Source organism: Cheilinus undulatus, linkage group 11 (assembly GCF_018320785.1).
Source record: "Cheilinus undulatus linkage group 11, ASM1832078v1, whole genome shotgun sequence".
Lineage (NCBI taxonomy): Eukaryota > Metazoa > Chordata > Actinopteri > Labriformes > Labridae > Cheilinus > Cheilinus undulatus.
Genome location: NC_054875.1, coordinates 30,485,415 through 30,502,467, shown reverse-complemented (window position 1 = coordinate 30,502,467; position 17,053 = coordinate 30,485,415). Strand labels below are relative to the sequence as shown.

General features: G+C 38.7%; 1 protein-coding gene across 13 annotated transcripts in view; it reads left to right on the top strand.

Moving 5' to 3' along the window:
- The window catches only part of LOC121517204 (membrane-associated guanylate kinase, WW and PDZ domain-containing protein 1-like), a 163,635-nt gene that overhangs the window by 109,532 nt on the left and 37,050 nt on the right, over positions 1-17,053 (top strand). For 11 of the 13 annotated variants that reach the window (XM_041798782.1, XM_041798779.1, XM_041798786.1 and 8 more), the window contains 5 exons: positions 3,323-3,380; positions 3,482-3,588; positions 7,505-7,627; positions 8,071-8,256; positions 10,875-11,486. In XM_041798782.1, coding sequence (XP_041654716.1) covers positions 3,323-3,380; positions 3,482-3,588; positions 7,505-7,627; positions 8,071-8,256; positions 10,875-11,486 — 1,086 coding nt within the window. The remainder of the gene's footprint in view (positions 1-3,322; positions 3,381-3,481; positions 3,589-7,504; positions 7,628-8,070; positions 8,257-10,874; positions 11,487-17,053) is intronic. The other 2 variants (XM_041798783.1, XM_041798776.1) reach the window with 1 other exon arrangement.

Genomic DNA, 17,053 nt, shown 5'->3' with positions numbered 1-17,053 from the left:
ATTGAAGTAGTTAACATTTATTTATTGGGTGTTTGTTTTCATGCATTTTTATGAGTTGTTTTAGCCATAATGAGCATCATAAAGAGGTAATAGGCAGCAGGAGAGAGGTCCAGATCATAATTTACTTTATGATAAGGCTTACCGGTTTAATGTCAGATAAGTTGACTCAAGTGATAAACATTCATAAAACACAGGCATTCCTGCCAAAGTTAGAGGGATTTCTTATAGAAACATTGAACTTTTACTATCATAATAAAACTGGAAGTTAAAAGACTTGTTGTTTAACAAAATTTTGTTTTAATGGCAGCCAAAAACAACAGCTTGAATCTATAAATTATAATGAAACATGATACATTGCATCTTATTAGACTTTTTAGAATGATTTCATCTTTTTGTTCCATTTTGGTATTTATTAGAGAAGTTCTGTTGAGGCAGTACACCCAATTACAATGTTTATGAGCAAGAAATAACAGATGTGATCTATCAGTCTTGGCAAATTCAAGTAAGTACTGGGATTCCTTAAAACCATATCCAATTAAAATAATGTTGTTCTGATTAAAAGTATTCATTTCCTTTGATGTGTTATATTTTTATTTAATTTATAGATTAATCGTGATCAATATAATTTGGCTATTTTTGACAAAAAATACAAAAAAACTCTTTAATGTCAAAGTAAAACGAGATTTCTTTAAAGTAATGCCAATTAAATCAAAAACATGTAATGTTACAGCATAAATGTTCACCCCCTTTAAAGTGACTGACCTAATTCGACAGGTCCAGCCACTTGGTGCCTGTAGTCTTACAATTAATGACATGGGGATCACCTGAGTGCAGTGAATGTGTCCCAGTGGAGTGTAGTATAAAGACACCTGTGTCAAGAAGGTCCAGTCACTGGCAATCAGTATTCTTGGCTACCATTACACCATGAAGACAAAAGAACACTCCAAGCAACTAAGAAAAAAATGGTATAAGCGGGTTAATGCCCTTCGAGGTGTCCAATTATCAGGGATTAATGAATGACGTGGAGGCCTGAACCGTCCAACACTACCAATTTATAATTTCATATGTTTTGTATTCAAAATAAAAAGTTTTACTAAAGCAACAATTTCTTTCCCCTAACAACACCTGAGGGCTTGACTATTAACTGGAATAGCCATTCCAATCCCTAAACATTCTTAGGGAATGTAAACATAGTTCAGTACTCCAGTAAACAGGATGGGCCATAGATAAGAAGTCACAACTGAACAAAAAAACTAGTCCACTCAGCGCATTTTCTGAACAGATTTATCGATGAAAAGACATGAAGACAAGTGAGACTGAGTCATCTGTGATCAGACTATAAACCTGTATGTTAACATGAACAGTCATCTGATAGAAAGCTTAGTTTTAGCAGACCAGCTGTTTGAATAAACAGAATAATTCCTCCTTCTGCACTACGAGGTCACAGACATGAAACAGAGCTGTCCACACCCTGCAGGTGCTGATTCTCTGTCAGACACGTCAATATTTATCAGATATTATCATGCTGGTTTATCAAAAGTGTTTCCTTTGGCTCTACAAAGGAATAATGGCTTCTTTTCTTTTGTTTGTGTTATTTGAATCCTCTGACAGTAGTTTATAGCAGTTAGAACAGGAGGGACGTGAGTTTTTTGCAACACTCACCTCTCAGTGTTAAGGTGAGCCTGGAAACAAGACGTACATCAGATGTAAAAGATAAGACCATCTTGCGTTACTGGTCTTAAACCTGGAGTCTGTCATTTTCTTTATGTCAGTTAAGTGACGGTTGATGCCGGTCTGTAGGCAGCGCTGTACTCCCTGCTCAGAAAATATGACTGTCTCAGGTTGCTATAGTTACTCCAAACGGAGTAACAGCTAACGGCTGCTGTGCATTAATTTGGAACAGTGTAATGATTTTTTGACCAGAACTACTTGTGAAGTTCGAACTGTGTCCATATATCAGCAGTTAATGGACACCAATAGAATTTCCAGAGCCAATCAGAATCGAGTATTCACCAAGACCATGGTATAATTAAAAGTATAAGTCAGGGGAGGAATATAAAAAATTTCCAAGGCATTTCACATCCCCTGGAGTTCAGTTAAATCTATCATCAAGAAATGGAAGGAATATGGCACTTGTAAATCCTCACAACACATCCTCACAATCTGAGTGATCACGCAAGAAGGAGACTAGTGAGAGAGGCCACCAAGACACCTATGACTACTCTGAAGTAGGGCTGGACAATTAATTGAATTTTGATTGGGATTTCAATTTTGGCTTCTCATGATCATAAAAACATTATAATAAAAAAAAAAAAAACGGTTAATATGTGCTTCAGAGAGTATTTTTGGGTTGTGTTTTTGGCTGTGTTATTAGTGTTTTTTGCATGTTGCAAATTTCACAAGTTTTACAGGAGTGCATGTAGATTGGATATTTATTTTTATTTATTGTTTTTTATTGCTATTATTTAATATATTGTTATTATTTTACTTGTTACTAATTTATATTTGATTGTTCTTTTAAGTTGTGGTTCAATAAATACTCAAGTTTTGAAATCAATGAATAATCATGTTAATCGTGATTTCAATATCAATCAAAATAATCATGATTATTATTTTTGCCATAATCGTCCAGCCCTACTCTGAAGGAGTTACAAGCTTCAGCAGCTGACATAGCAGAGACTCTTAATACAACAACGGTCTGCCTGATTCTTCTCCAAGATAAGGTTTATGGGAAAGAGAAAGCCACTGTAGAAGAAAACTCATCTAGAGTTTGCCAAAAGGCATGTGGCAGACTATGTGACCAAGTGGAAAAAAAGGTGCTTTTTGGGCATCAGATACCCCAGACACCCCATCCCCACAGTGAAGCACAGTGGTGGCAGCATCATGCTGCGGGATGCTTCTCGGCAGTTGGCCCTGATGGCTGAGTGAAAGCCCAGAGCTCAATCCAATTGGGAGTTTGTGGCTGAGCCTGACTTGACTAAAATTGCAGTGTCTAGATGTGCAAGCTTGATTGAGACTTATCATCACAGACTCAGTGCTGTGATTGTAGCTAAAGGTTCATCTACTAAATACTGACTTAAAGGGCTGAATATTTAAGCAGTCACTTATTTTACCTTCCATTTTTTTATTTAATTGACATTCAATTAAAGGTTACAACATCCAAGAGGGTTGATATTTTTATAGGCACTGTATCTACTGTGACTGAAGTGAATTATGATGTTCAGGAAGCAATCCAACAACATGATTTTACTGATCTTTGCTAATGACCAATGGGAAAGTGTTGTTATTGTGTGCTTACTGATGTGTGCCTTCTGTATTTCAGAGCTGCCACCAGGATGGGAAAGGATAGAAGACCCAGTATACGGAGTCTATTATGTAGAGTAAGTGAAGGACAAATCAATTCAAGGGTTTCACGTAAAACGCCCTTCATGTTGAAGCATTAAACTGAAACTGATGTTTTTGCTTCCTCTCTATGCTTCAGTCACATAAACAGGAAGACGCAGTATGAGAACCCCGTGTTGGAGGCGCGGCGTCGGAAAATCCTGGAGCAGCAGCCGCAGCCTCCAGAAGGTGAGCGGTATATTCGAGGTTCGTTTCCTGCCCTGGCACGGCACCATTTCTTTCTTTCTTCATGTGTGTGAGTGTCGTGTCCTTCTGGTTTGTCCAGTGCTCACTAGGGTTTGGGCCAGACAGCTGTGGTCTCCTCCATATTTGATTTCAACTGTTTCATCAAAGCACAATATACTGTAAAATCACACTATTTTTAAATTTATGCTAATTCAATTCTAACAGGAACCAAGTTTGACTTTAAAGAGCTGGCCCAAGCCTTGGTGTTGCCGTCGTGTTTAGATTTTAATTTATGTGACTTTAAATCATAACGGCTGTATATCATTCGTATTTGATCATTTAATTTGCTTTATCATGAAAATTCAGAGAGATTTGGAGTTGAAGGCTGGGAGATGGATACGCTGCATGCCAGGAAAGACACAGATGCATGCAGGTGTTATGAAAACATATGAAGGTTACTTATTTTGGCTTAGCGTGTTGATTTGGTCTCTTCATTAACACAGTCATGAGCTGAAGCAGCTGTGACATGCAGCTAATGCAGGGAATTAATACTCTCTACAATCATTAGCGCCTCTTGCGTCACACAGAGACGTGATATAGACATATTTTTAGTCTCAGACTGCTTGACACCTTTCAAGGAAATCACTTTCTTAAGTCCACTGAGAGCAGCCAAAGATAAAATGGTCATGCTCTCCAGAAAAGATTTTTTTTTTTGTTGTTGTTTTTTTTTCACATTTCTGGAAACACAGCTCTTTTCTAATCATACATAGTTTCGTAGTCATTTTCTATATTCTGGCAGATTTTGCCTTCATTGTTACTTTAGAGCCTCTGCTTTATTCTGTATATAAACCTGCCCACTATAATGGTACACTATATGGACAAAAGTATTTGGCCACGCTTGTTAACTCATTGAGTGCCAGCCCTTTTATAAAATGAAAAGTGGCTTGTGCAAGTGTTTTTGGCCACTTTGAGTCATCTTTCAAGACCCACAGAATATTTTATACTATGACTCTGAAAACATCAAATAGCTCAAATGAAAGAAGAACCTCTCTATTTCATCATGGTAAAAACATTTGTTTGCACCTTGTTCCATTCTTGATTTATCTTAAGTTGAATAGAGGCTAGTTTCACCAAAAAGACCACTTTTTTTCTAGAAAGCTGAGAAAAATGCATTTTTGTGAAAGAGAGTTTGTCAAGCAAAACAGTGATTTGAATGTTATAATTTTCCTTCAGTAACATAAAAGACATCTGAAAATTTATTACACATGTTATTTGTAAAATAAATAACAATGCTTCCGGTCACTGTCATGCCATTCACACTCTGGAACTGGACGGCCTCCACGTGATCCCCCAAATCACCAACGTCTTCCCCTGCTTGCGTGTCCCCTGGCACTACCTGTGAATTATAGAAGTAATATAATAGCTATTTAATAGGTTTTATATACAGTGCTTAACAAATTTGTTAGACCACCTGGCATATTTGTCTTAAAGCCCATCCAGCATCATGAAGTGCTTTAATGCAGACTCTTTCATTTTCACTGAGCTCTCCACGTTTTACCATTTTGAACAGGAATGAGGAATTTCAAACTGAATTCACCCAAATTTGAGCTGGCTCAATGGGCTTCTCTGAGAAGTCAGAAATTAATCAAGCATAACATTCAACCACTGAAACTCATTTTTCTGTTCAGGAATGCAAGTAAATAACTATAATTTAACATATTAACCAAGAAATAATAATGTGCTTTACTATTTTTTCAGTTTTTTTGTAAATCAGTAAATTTGAAACTTCATGGATAAAAATAATAATTATATTTTAGCATTAAAAATTTGATTTCAGTTATAGAGCTTCTACATATTAGTGTATTAACCACTGCAGAGACATAAAAATGATCTTGGCAATTACCAATGCTGTTAATTTAGGGCAGCTGTGGCATAAACCTTACTTTGGTTAGGGTTAGGGTGGTCTACTAAATTTGTCAAGCACTGTTTATAATATATAATCTATAACATAGAATTTTTTTGTTCTTACCTCTTTTTCTGCCAACAGATGGTGTTGTAGAACTGCATGGGGCTTGCTCTTTACTCAAGTATGCTTCAGAAATCACAGGAGCTTGAGTGATGGTTTCATTCGATAAATTTGGCTGAATAATCAGTGGGTTTCTAACATTAACTTACCTCCATCCCTCTGGGATGAAGAACAATATCCACTCCGCTTGTGCCAGCCGCTGAAAAAACATTTTGATGTATATCAATGGCACTCAAGCATTGGCTTTTAAATGACGTATATATACGTCAATGGCACTCAATGACTTAATCATTAATTTTCAGCATTTGGGCTAGGCCCCTTATCTCCAGTGAAGGGCAGTCTTAATGCTTCAGCATACCAAGACATTTTGGACAATGCCATGCTTCCAACTTTGTGGTAGCAGTTTGGGAAAGGCCCTTCTCTATTCCAACATGACTGTGCCCCGGTGCACAAAGCAAGGACTATAAAGACTTGGTTTGGCAAGTTTAGTATGGAAGAACTTGAATGGCCCACACAGAGCCCTGATTATCAGAGCACAGAGATGCTGAGCCATTATGAAGTTATTTGGGGAAAAATACCTTTCCAAGCAAATTGGCCTTGTTTATTAATCATCTAATGATGGTTGGTAACAGGACAGCTTGAACTGAGTAGAGATTAACCTATTGTCTGCAAGAGCTAATGGAAGAGCTCACGCCGTGGTTTTTATGGTACATGGACTTTCCGGAGATCAGAAAGCAATTCCACCTCTGTATGACTCAAAAATAAATTAAAGGTAAATAAGGTCAGTAAACATTACTTTGACATAACTATTTTTGCTGCTCTTTTATGGATGTGTGATCCCCACCAATGTATGACGAAGATGTGAGTGCTGCGGTTGTTTTCTTCTTCATTTCAGGGAGGGAAGTTTGTCAGGCTTGTGCTAAAGTAACACATTAATATTGCCATTCCTTTAATTAAACACAATCTGCTATTCTGAATCTTTAACATGGATTGTCTGAATATCAGACAGAGATGCAGGTGAGATTGGACACACCTGTTCTGCGGGAGTGGATGGCATACACTGCAGGAGTAATGGTCAGAAATCCAGTGGGAGTGGTTTTAAGAAAAAAGTCCTGGGCGTGCAGGTGGTTGAGTGGTTTAAGGCACTACCCATGTACGTGGGCGGCCTGGGTTTGAATCCGGCCTTTGGCCCTTTACCTCATGTCTCTCCCCATTCTCCTCCCTGTTTCCGAGTCTATCCACTGTCCTTCCTCTATCAAAATAAAGGCATGAAAAGGCCCAAAATAAATCTTGAAAAAAAAAATAAGAAAGAAAGAAAAGAGTCCCATGCAGGGCTCTAACCTTATCTCAACCTCACTGAGCACCTCTGGGATGAACTAGAATGGAGTTTGCAAGCCAGGCCTTCTTGTCTAACATCAGTGCCTGACCTCATCAATGCTCTACAGAATGAATGGGCACAAATTCCCACAGAAACACTCCAAATTGTTGTGTAAAGCTTTCTAAGAAGAGTGGAAGCTATTATAGCTGCAAAAAGGGGGGCCAACAACTCCATACTAAAGTACATGTATTTAAATACAATGTCACTACAGTCCCTGTTTGTGCAGTGGTCAGGTGGCCAAATACTTTTGTCCAAATAGTGTATATCATACTTGCTAAATCATCACTGCGTACACTGAATATTATTATTCAGGCTACATAGCTGATCAAAGTATCAAACATTCAATCAATACATAATCAGAAATAGCAGTTAATTACCTTAATACAGTGGAGGTATTCTAGTTTGTGCTTAAAGCTTTGTGTGTCCTTTGTGTGTTGCTGTTCAGTGTTTGTGATGTGTGCATGTGTTTGGCATGCTAATACACTGTTGTGTCGATTGTGTAGTGGTTAATGTGTGGGATTGTGTCCATGCAGAGTGGATAGAGGAGCACTCCTCAGCAGCAGCCCCATTAGCAAACTATGCTCCGAACCACCTGGAGACCTACAGGGACCCGCAGGTCCCCCCTACTTTACCTCCCGGCCCTGCAGGAGTCAAACGTAAATATTCATTTTTAATACACACAAATTTTACTTTACAGCGAATGATTACTGTTTCTACTGTGTGATTTTTGTCAGCATACAACAAGACACATCATGGTGTTAAAAACAACGCTCTGTTCTTTGATGGTTTGTTTTTTTTAGGGCAGAAAACTGACTTTATTTGTTGAGTCTTTTGATGACATCTGAAAAGAACACTTCCACTGGTTTAGGAAACTGCAGTTTGTTTAAGTGACAAAGGAGACGCCTCCCTGCATACATACTCATGTCAAACTGTCAAAGCTGCAGATTTACCACAAAACATTTTGAACAACCACACATCAATATTTCAGCTGAAGTTCAGCCCAAGTGCTTGTCTCAGCTATGTCTAGAAATAAAGAATTGTTTAAGAATGTTTAATGTATAAAATGTCAGTGGTTTGAGGTGTCTCCCTTGTTCTTCAGGAGGGAAGCCCTTTTTCACCAGAAACCCAGCAGAGCTAAAAGGAACCTTTATCAACACTAAGCTTAAGAAGAGCCGCCGTGGTTTTGGCTTCACGGTGGTGGGCGGTGACGAGCCGGATGAGTTTTTACAGATCAAAAGTCTGGTGCTGGACGGGCCTGCAGCTGTGGATGGCAAGATGGAGACAGGTGCAGTACATAACCTCAGTCCACAGGGGGCACTGTTTCCTTTCAAAAACACACGTACAAGAAGCACTGGTCCTCCCTTCATCCATCCACTTCCTGTAATTCCTCAAAGTCCAGTTACTGTTACTTCATCCACGCTTGAGCTTTTACATTTTTACTAACACTCTCCATCAAGCATGAGGGGTCTCATGCAGTGAATTCTGCAACTGTTTATGGCTCTCTAGTTGATTTTTTAAAATTTCATACCAATTTTCCACAGGTCTGCAACTCTGCTGATGTTGCTTAATCTCTTAAGACCCTTCCCAGAATGCCCATTAAAGTTTAAGTGATTAGCTTGAAATATTGGGAAAGTGTTCCTTGAAATTATTAAGTATTTTCATGGGAGTTTGGGGTTGTTTGTAATCTTCTGAAGAGCTTCAGTGGAAACTTTGGGAGACTTTTTTGGGTATTTGCATCGGAATTTGCAGAATTTGTTTGGATGTTTTGGGGCAATTTCACATTGTTCTACTTGCTTTGGAATTTTCAGGCATTTTCATGGATTTGGGAAATGTACCTGTAATTATTGGTAATCTAATCTTTTTTTTGGGGGGGGTGGGGTGCTTTAAAATTTCTATGAATTCATTTCTATGTATTTGTGTCTGGGGAATTTATTAGTATTTTTAAGGGAATTTTATTGGGTATTTTAGGGAATGTCCTCTGAAATTTTCAGAATTTTTCCAGAAATTTCAGGGAATTTGTTCCAGTGTTTGGGGGATTTTTCTTTTTTTGTGGAATTTAGGGAAATGTATCGCATTTTGGGGGGAATGTCACGTAGTTTTAATTTGCATTCAAATATTGGGGAATTTAAAAGTTTTCTGGGCACATGGGTTTTTAAAGGTACGTTTTTGTGGAATGTGTAGGATTTATGCTGAAGTTTTCCTGGAATATTTGGGGAATACTCAAAGAAATTTTGGGGTACTCTTTAATTGGATACTTTCAGAATATGTTAATGAATTTTCACAGAAATTTTTGGTAAATTCGTTGAAATTTGAGGAAAATTGTAGGGATTTTGGAAAAGAATATTTCCAAGAAATCAGAATTCCTAGTGAACATTTTTTTCATGCTTGGCCATAACAAGTCCTCGTGGTCCAGCATCAAAATGACCCTACCAAACTTCACACAGTCAAAAAACGGCTCTAAAACCTAGTGCTGTATTGTCTGCAGAAACAGGACCTTCAGGAGATTTGTGTAAGTCATTTTTGGTTAAAAAACAAATAATGATAATTCCTGTTAGGAGACAAGGCTGAGCTTTTAAACTTATCAGGACCTACTAATCCTAAATAAGTGAGAAACTAAGAAGGCATTTCAAACAGAAGCTCACGTCTCAGGAGGTTGAGGAAATAGCTCATAATGCAAAGTGCTGTGTTGGTAACATTTTATTATTTAGGAAGTATACAGGTCAAAAAGAAAGAAAGAAAAGTTTAGAAAAAATCTTACTTACATGAGGACTTTCTGTTGTAAAATATACCATACACAGTGCTGTATTTTTGCTTAGGTTTTTTGTATAACAACATTACAGTGCCTCCAAATAATCTATTTTGGCTGCTTTGCTTATAAAAAGAGGCAGTAAATAAGCTATATTAGTTCATCAACTAAAGCAACATATCATCCTCACACTTTAACAGAATGGTAATATTATTCTACACAGTCTGTCCTGGTCTTTATATGGAGAAGCTCTTGGATCTCCCTGTACTCAATAAAAAGGGAGTGTCAGCAATTTACACATCATGGGTCTCAGGGTGCCCCACTGAATATTTTAAACAGTACTTCACAAAGTCTTGTGTGACACCAGAGAGAGCTGCACAAAGTTTTCAAAAAAGCTTCTTTGCTGATGTCATATGAGGGCACCACAAGTGTAAGTTTGAAGTTTAATAAAACCTTCTGGTGATGTGGAGTAACAACTGTGGGATGTTCACAGACATGTGTAGCCCACTCCTCACCTCCATTGAGGGTTGAGGCCAGAATAGCTAGCATGACACCTCTGACCATTGGAGTTGCATTGTGGGTTATTTTGGTTGGATGTTTGATTTTGTAGTTAAGCTATTAATGGAAAGCACTTGTAAAATCAATAAAGGGTTAGAGCTTAGTTTTTTTAGGGAGGACTCTAAAACTGGGCCATGTAGTTCAACAGCACTGTGGGCTCAATAATCTTGCAAAGCGATTGATTTGCCAGACTGTTATAAGGCAACCCCATCTTGAAAAACTCGAATCAACAATGTTTGTGCTGAACTGAAAACAGTTCTGACCATACAGCATCATTTGAGGCTACGCTTCCAGTGTAACCTCCAGTTAGCCCAAATGTCGCTTTAGTATAGCAACAGTTTTAGGAGAACTGGCCCACATCATTTATTCAATAATGAGCAAAGAACAGCACTGAAAGCTTTTTCAAGTTTTTTTTCAGGCTGAAGAGCTGAATACAAACCTTTAATACTTTTACACAACACAGATAATCAATACAAGGACATTTTCATGTTTTAGAAGTACTGAAAATTCTGACAACCTTGATCAATTGAACAACTGTTATTATCATTATTATTTTGTAAGTGATGGTATAACTAACAGCATCTTTGTCTTTGTTGCAGGTGACGTGATTGTGAGTGTGAACGACACCATTGTGCTGGGCTACACGCATGCTCAGGTGGTCAAGATCTTCCAATCCATCCCCATCGGCTCAATGGTCGACCTGGCTTTATGCCGAGGCTACCCACTGCCCTTTGACCCCGATGACCCCAACACCAGCCTGGTGACCTCAGTGGCCATCTTGGACAAGGAGCCCATCATTGTCAACGGACAGGAGACGTTTGACTCGCCTTCTAACCAGGCTGGACCCGTAAACGGCATGAGGGAGCCGCGGCCGCACAGCCCCTCTGCTGAGGTGGCGTCTAATGGCTCACACGGCTACACCAGCGATGTGGTCACCCTCGCCTCGTCCATAGCCACCCAGCCTGAGCTCATCACCATCCACATGGAGAAGGGCGACAAGGGCTTCGGCTTCACCATCGCCGACAGTCTGACGGGAGGAGGACAGAGGGTGAAGCAGATAGTAGACTATCCACGCTGCCGCGGATTAAAGGAAGGGGATATTCTCATGGAGGTCAACAAGAGAAACGTGCAGAATATGAGCCACAATCAAGTGGTGGACCTGCTGAGTAAATGTCCCCGAGGCAGTGAGGTCACCATGCTTGTGCAAAGAGGTATGTGCTACTTCTTTCTGTCTAATAATTGCACACTGAAGTTGATCATCACGTCAGGGATCATGAGAAGTGATTTAAGAATGCATCGTTTTCTCCTGAGAAAACAACAGCTTGAACAGTTGGCATAAAGAGTGACATAATGAGAAAGCAGGAGAGAAAAAGTGAGGAGGAGAGTGGGCGGTGGGTCGAAAATGCTCCTACTGGATGGGACACAACGAGGAGAGGCTGAGTTAGCATGGCGGTTGATGAGCAGATGAGTGTGGGAAGGAGTGGGAGGCACGATGGATGAATGAAAGGGAGAGGAGGGAGGTGCACATTAGGTCAGGGACATTTGTATTTTATGAATACGGCTGATGAAGTGGACAGCAGAGGCTTTTGACACTCTGTGTATGCTGTAGTGCCACATTCCTTATGTGATTTTTTGTCTTTTTTATTGCTTTAAAAGATATATCTTTTTGAAAATACTGCACTCTGAACTAATAAATGGGTAAAGAATGGAGCCCACATAACTGAATAATCAGGAGTTTGTTAGAAAATAAAGTACGTAGGCATACATCTGCTAAACTAAGGCTCAGCCCCATGTCTATGTTTCCCCTTGTTTTCAAGTGCCCCCTTACCCCTTGAAACAGAGTGGGGAAATCTTACCCTACAAAATGGAACGACCCTTTAAGCTCCTGATACGTCATCAATAGTCGTTAACAGCTTTCTGTGCATAGCCTCGGTAACAATACCTAAGGGATGTAAAAATGATCACAATGATATCAGTATGGGCAGGCATTAGCCTGGAAAGTTATTTATTGTATCGGCAGATAAAAGCATTTCTGATGATATTTACAGTTGATATATTGGCTATAGATATTGGCTGTATGTGAATTTGTGGAGTTTTAGGTTGGACCAACAGACCTACGTCTGCTGAAGCCTCTTTCTTTGTTCATCTTCATTCCTAAAATCTACAGGTGGACTGAAGTTTGTGTCGTTATCCTTAAACTCTACAGTGTGTTTGAAGAACTTTAGTTTTAGGTCTAAACTACATCAATACTAGGCTGCTATTTCCCTATTTGGCTAAACGTGAATTTAAATTGCATTTACCTGACTAGTCTAAAGGGAGGAAAATGCTTAGAAAATAGTGAAAATCATTACAGGGTCTTTGTGTCAGAGTGTATATGGTGTGAGGTTACTGGGGCAAGTAGAGTGTGGCTAAAGGTCACAACTAGCTCCTTCAGCTTTTGTTCCTCTTTGCAGATTAATGTGGTAACTGATCATTTCAGTTTGGTAATTATACATGAGTATAACCTTCAACAGCCTTGAAATAACATTATTTATATTTTCTAGTTCAAAACACCTGCCATTCTACACTGTTTCTATGACATGCTAAACGCTGAGTTTCTCATGTTTAAGTCAAGCAAAGTGCTGGGGCAAACCTAAAATACTTAGTGCAAGAGTATTAATTGACGCTACAAAGGTTACTAGTGGCGGGATGTGTCATTACAGTTTTGAAAGAGCATTTGACCAGGATTTCAGGCCAGTGTTTTCAAAAAGATTGCACATAATATGGTAACTGACTTGTAAATCTTATTGATATACAAATTTAGACGTTTAACCAGATGACTGTGAGCATCACTAGTACTGACCAATATGAATTTGGAAATGTGTGTATTTTATATATGAGCGAAAATCCAGTATTGCACATTCTTACAGACAGGACACTTCTTCTGTGAACATTTTTTGAGAAATGTTTTTTTTTTTTTAAATCAAAAGGACCAGAGTAGCCAGAGTTTGGAAAAGTACAAGACTATCACACTCAAATATACGAAAAGTTACTTTGGATAAAATTTACTTGAGTACAGTTAAGTCTAGTATTTTTTTTACTAAATAATTGATGATTTTTAAAATGCAATCAAGTACAACATTTCCTGCAAAATATACCTGAGTTGACGTGAAGTAACTGATTTCAAAATGTACTAAAAAAAAGTACAAGAACGCAAAAAAGCTACTCAATTACAGTATGCTGAGTAAATGTAATTAGTAACTTTTCACCCTGGAAGTAACATTGAATTATGATTTAGACTCAGAATTATTACTGCAGTGGAACACAGTGATTCTGAGATGACTGATGTATTGTAAGACAATCATATAATGATACATCACAGAATCTGATTAACTGAATAAAATATTACTTAAACATTAAACTGCAGGAATACTGTAATTATTTCCTGAGATTTAGCATCAGTTCAACTTATCATGCTTTGCCCTTGAACTTCTTTGTCTCCTGTCCCTCATTTTTTGTAGCTTCTTTTCCTTATATCCTGCAGTTTGCCATTTCCTAGGAAATGAAATAGTAACACAGTGACTTAAACTGACTGGGATTTTTGTATTTTTAAAAATCAAAATTAACAGTACTTGGCACGAGTAATTTCATTATTTGTATTATGCACGTCAGGATGTCTTACTGTATCGGTGTAATGGCCCATCCCTGCTGGTAACTGCTCCACTTAACATTCATGTCCTAACAATCCTCAACCATAACCCTGAAATAATCCAAGGATAAATGCTTTCTCATTGAAGTGTCAAACACAACAAACTGTTTGCAGTAGAATTAACTCTCCACACAGGGGATTGAGTGACACACACGGTCCTTATTGTTGTTAAACTGCTGTCAGTGTTGTCCAACCCGTGTCTCTATCAGTGGCAGGTCGGAATGTGCACCCCACATCAATTATGCCCTCTAATGAGCTGACCTTGTGCACCGCTGCTTGAGTAACGCTGCTGTATTGTTTTAAATGTCAGCATCATTATGGGCCTGTGAGAGTGTGTCTTCACAGAGAATTATGTGGATGCTGTGAGTCTGCTACCAGAGCTGGAAAGGAATGCTACACAGAGAGCTGGAGGATAGTTTAAGAGGGAAGGAGACGACGGTCAGTGGGGCAGGAAGGGTGACTGACAGCAGCATAGATCATCTTTATTAGCTTTGACACCAGCCTTTGATTATTAGGAGCTAAGGTGAGCTGCCAGGTGATGAGGGTCAGAGGCTAAACACTCAGAGACAGAAAAAGATAGAGTTCATCTGAATGATTTGATAAACACTAATTTTTATATCAATTCAAGTGATCATATTTCCTGTTTTACTTGGCCTATTGACATAAAACAAATACAGAAAGAAGCTTAAAAATCACAATTTCCACACTAAGTGATTGCAATGCAACATATGGCTTTGTTTTCATGCTATCATGTGACCAAAATAGTGGATGATGAAATCACGCTGGTGTCATCGTGGACCTCTAGGGGCAAAAATCATTTTTTGTCAAGCAATAATGATCTTACTTTCCCTGCATATTTTGAGGATGTGTTTATTTACCAGCTTGATTTCACTGTAAATGAAATAATGTTAGGTAAGACAACACTTTTGTTCCAAGGAAAACGTGCAAGTCCTTGTTCAGTATTTACTAAGCATCTTACTTAATGACTCCAAAACATGCGTCACAGATTAGTCAAACAGCAAAAATAATCGTTAGTTGCACCAGTGCTCAGTAATAGCATCTCTTTGTAGTGAAATGTGAGCTCAGCTTTCTGTCTGTGAATGATTCTTGTGACCTTTCAAGTCATCGTTACATACTAGCGCATAATCATTCACAAACAACAATTATGGGGGCTAAGAGGAGCGAGGGGAGGATGATAAGGAAGAGTGGAGGATGAGAAAGAGGAAGAGGAGAAACAGGGATGGTGTTTTAGAGGAAGTGGAGGTGGAGGATTAGAGCAGAGAGTGTGAGATTTGCTGAACGCTGCTGAAAGTTCAGGCAGGGGCACGTGTATGAGCGGATTGATTCAGAGGAGTAACAGAGGAGGAGGACGAAGGTGGACATCAGCTGGAGGAGAAGAAGGAGAAGCCTTAATGTGTTCATCTGTGACTCATCAATCTGTGCTGTCTGACTCAGAGTCAGCGGGCTGTTTTTTAGACTGGGCACAAAGAGCAAGGTCAAACAAACAACAGGGATTAATTTCTTTCAAACACGAGATTGCAGAAAGGTTTTATTTGCTGCAGCAGATTGAGTGTTGCATTAGTTACAAATGTGCAGAATGTTTAGTTGCAGTATTATAGATTAAGCAGTCATGGTAAGATAGCTCATGTGTTCATTCATAGTCATTTGTGTTTAATTTGATCAGCACACTGACTGTATATATTGAGATAGATGGAGCAACATCCTCCTCAGAGAAAAGCCTGAATATTTAGAGCTCCCCCCGCTGATTGACTGCAGCATAGGTCATAAACCCCGCCTCCTACATGAGAACTGATGGGCCATGGCTGAAACTCTGGTTACCTATGGTCAGTGTGAACATAAGCATACCACACTCAGGTACTAGTCTTGAGTCTGTTTAAGGTAGTGGTTTCAGGCACAGTTTCTGCAAGAAAGTCTGGCAGCAGACCGTTTGTTTTTGACAGCAGTTCTCACAGAACATTTCCTCTAACATGCGATATATCTCAAAATGGAAATACACACTAAAACTTTAGAAATAAATTTAGTTAAACTTCCATTAAGGGTAATGGTTAAGGTAACAGGATACCAAGAGTTAAAAGTAAAAAACTTGACCTGCAAAACCTGATTACAAAATGCATATTAAAGCCAAGTAAACAGTCTGCTTACAGGAAAAAAGCTCCTCCTCCATGAAAACATTCAAATGCAGCCAGCGTAGCTTACATAGCTTGTAGATAATAGAGCTATGTAGCTAACAGAGCTAAAGCTAAGCTCACAAGCACCTTTGTAAGTTACTTATCTAACTGCATAGCTGTAAGCTTTAGCCATATTTGCCACATTGCTCATAGCTACGTTGTCTTTGTGGCCTGATTATCAATGTGGCCTTTAGTTACATTGGCTAAAGATCACATTGCTAAAGAAAATTTAGCAACAGTTAATGTAGCTACATAGCTAAAGTAGCTAAAGCTAAGCTCACAAAGCAGCTATTTAAGCTACATGGGTACATTATCTAAGTTTGCTGAAGCTCATGTTGCTAAAGTAAACATTGCTAACAAAAACTTAGCAATAGGTAATGTAGCTACATAGCTAAAGTGGCTGAAGCTATGCTCACAAAGCAGGTATGTAAGCTACATAGGTGCATTATCTAAGTTTGCTAAAGCTCATGTTGCTACTGCTACGTTGACTTATGTAGTAAAGTTAATTACTTAGCTAGCCTAGCTATGTTAGCTTAAGCTAAAGCTAACAAAGTTAAAATAAGCCACAGTGGATTAGAAATGGATTAAAATGGATTTGACCTCAGACCTTTTTCTCTCTTTTCTATTAAATTTTTTTTGTCTGTAATGTTTGCAATCTAGTTATTTCATGGATGTAACTCCCAGTCTTTGTTTATGAATAAAGCTGAATTAAAACAAATCTAAAACGGTCAGAAAATTACAGCACTTCCTCTCTGAGATATACAGCGTCTCAGAGGAGTGGCCATCGCAAATGTACGGTTGCCAGTCACACCCCTCTCAATTTATGACCAGCCCGGTACACTGGAAATGTGGACATGCTTGAGTACTGGGTACTTGGGAGTAGAGTTTTAAGGGAGGGGTT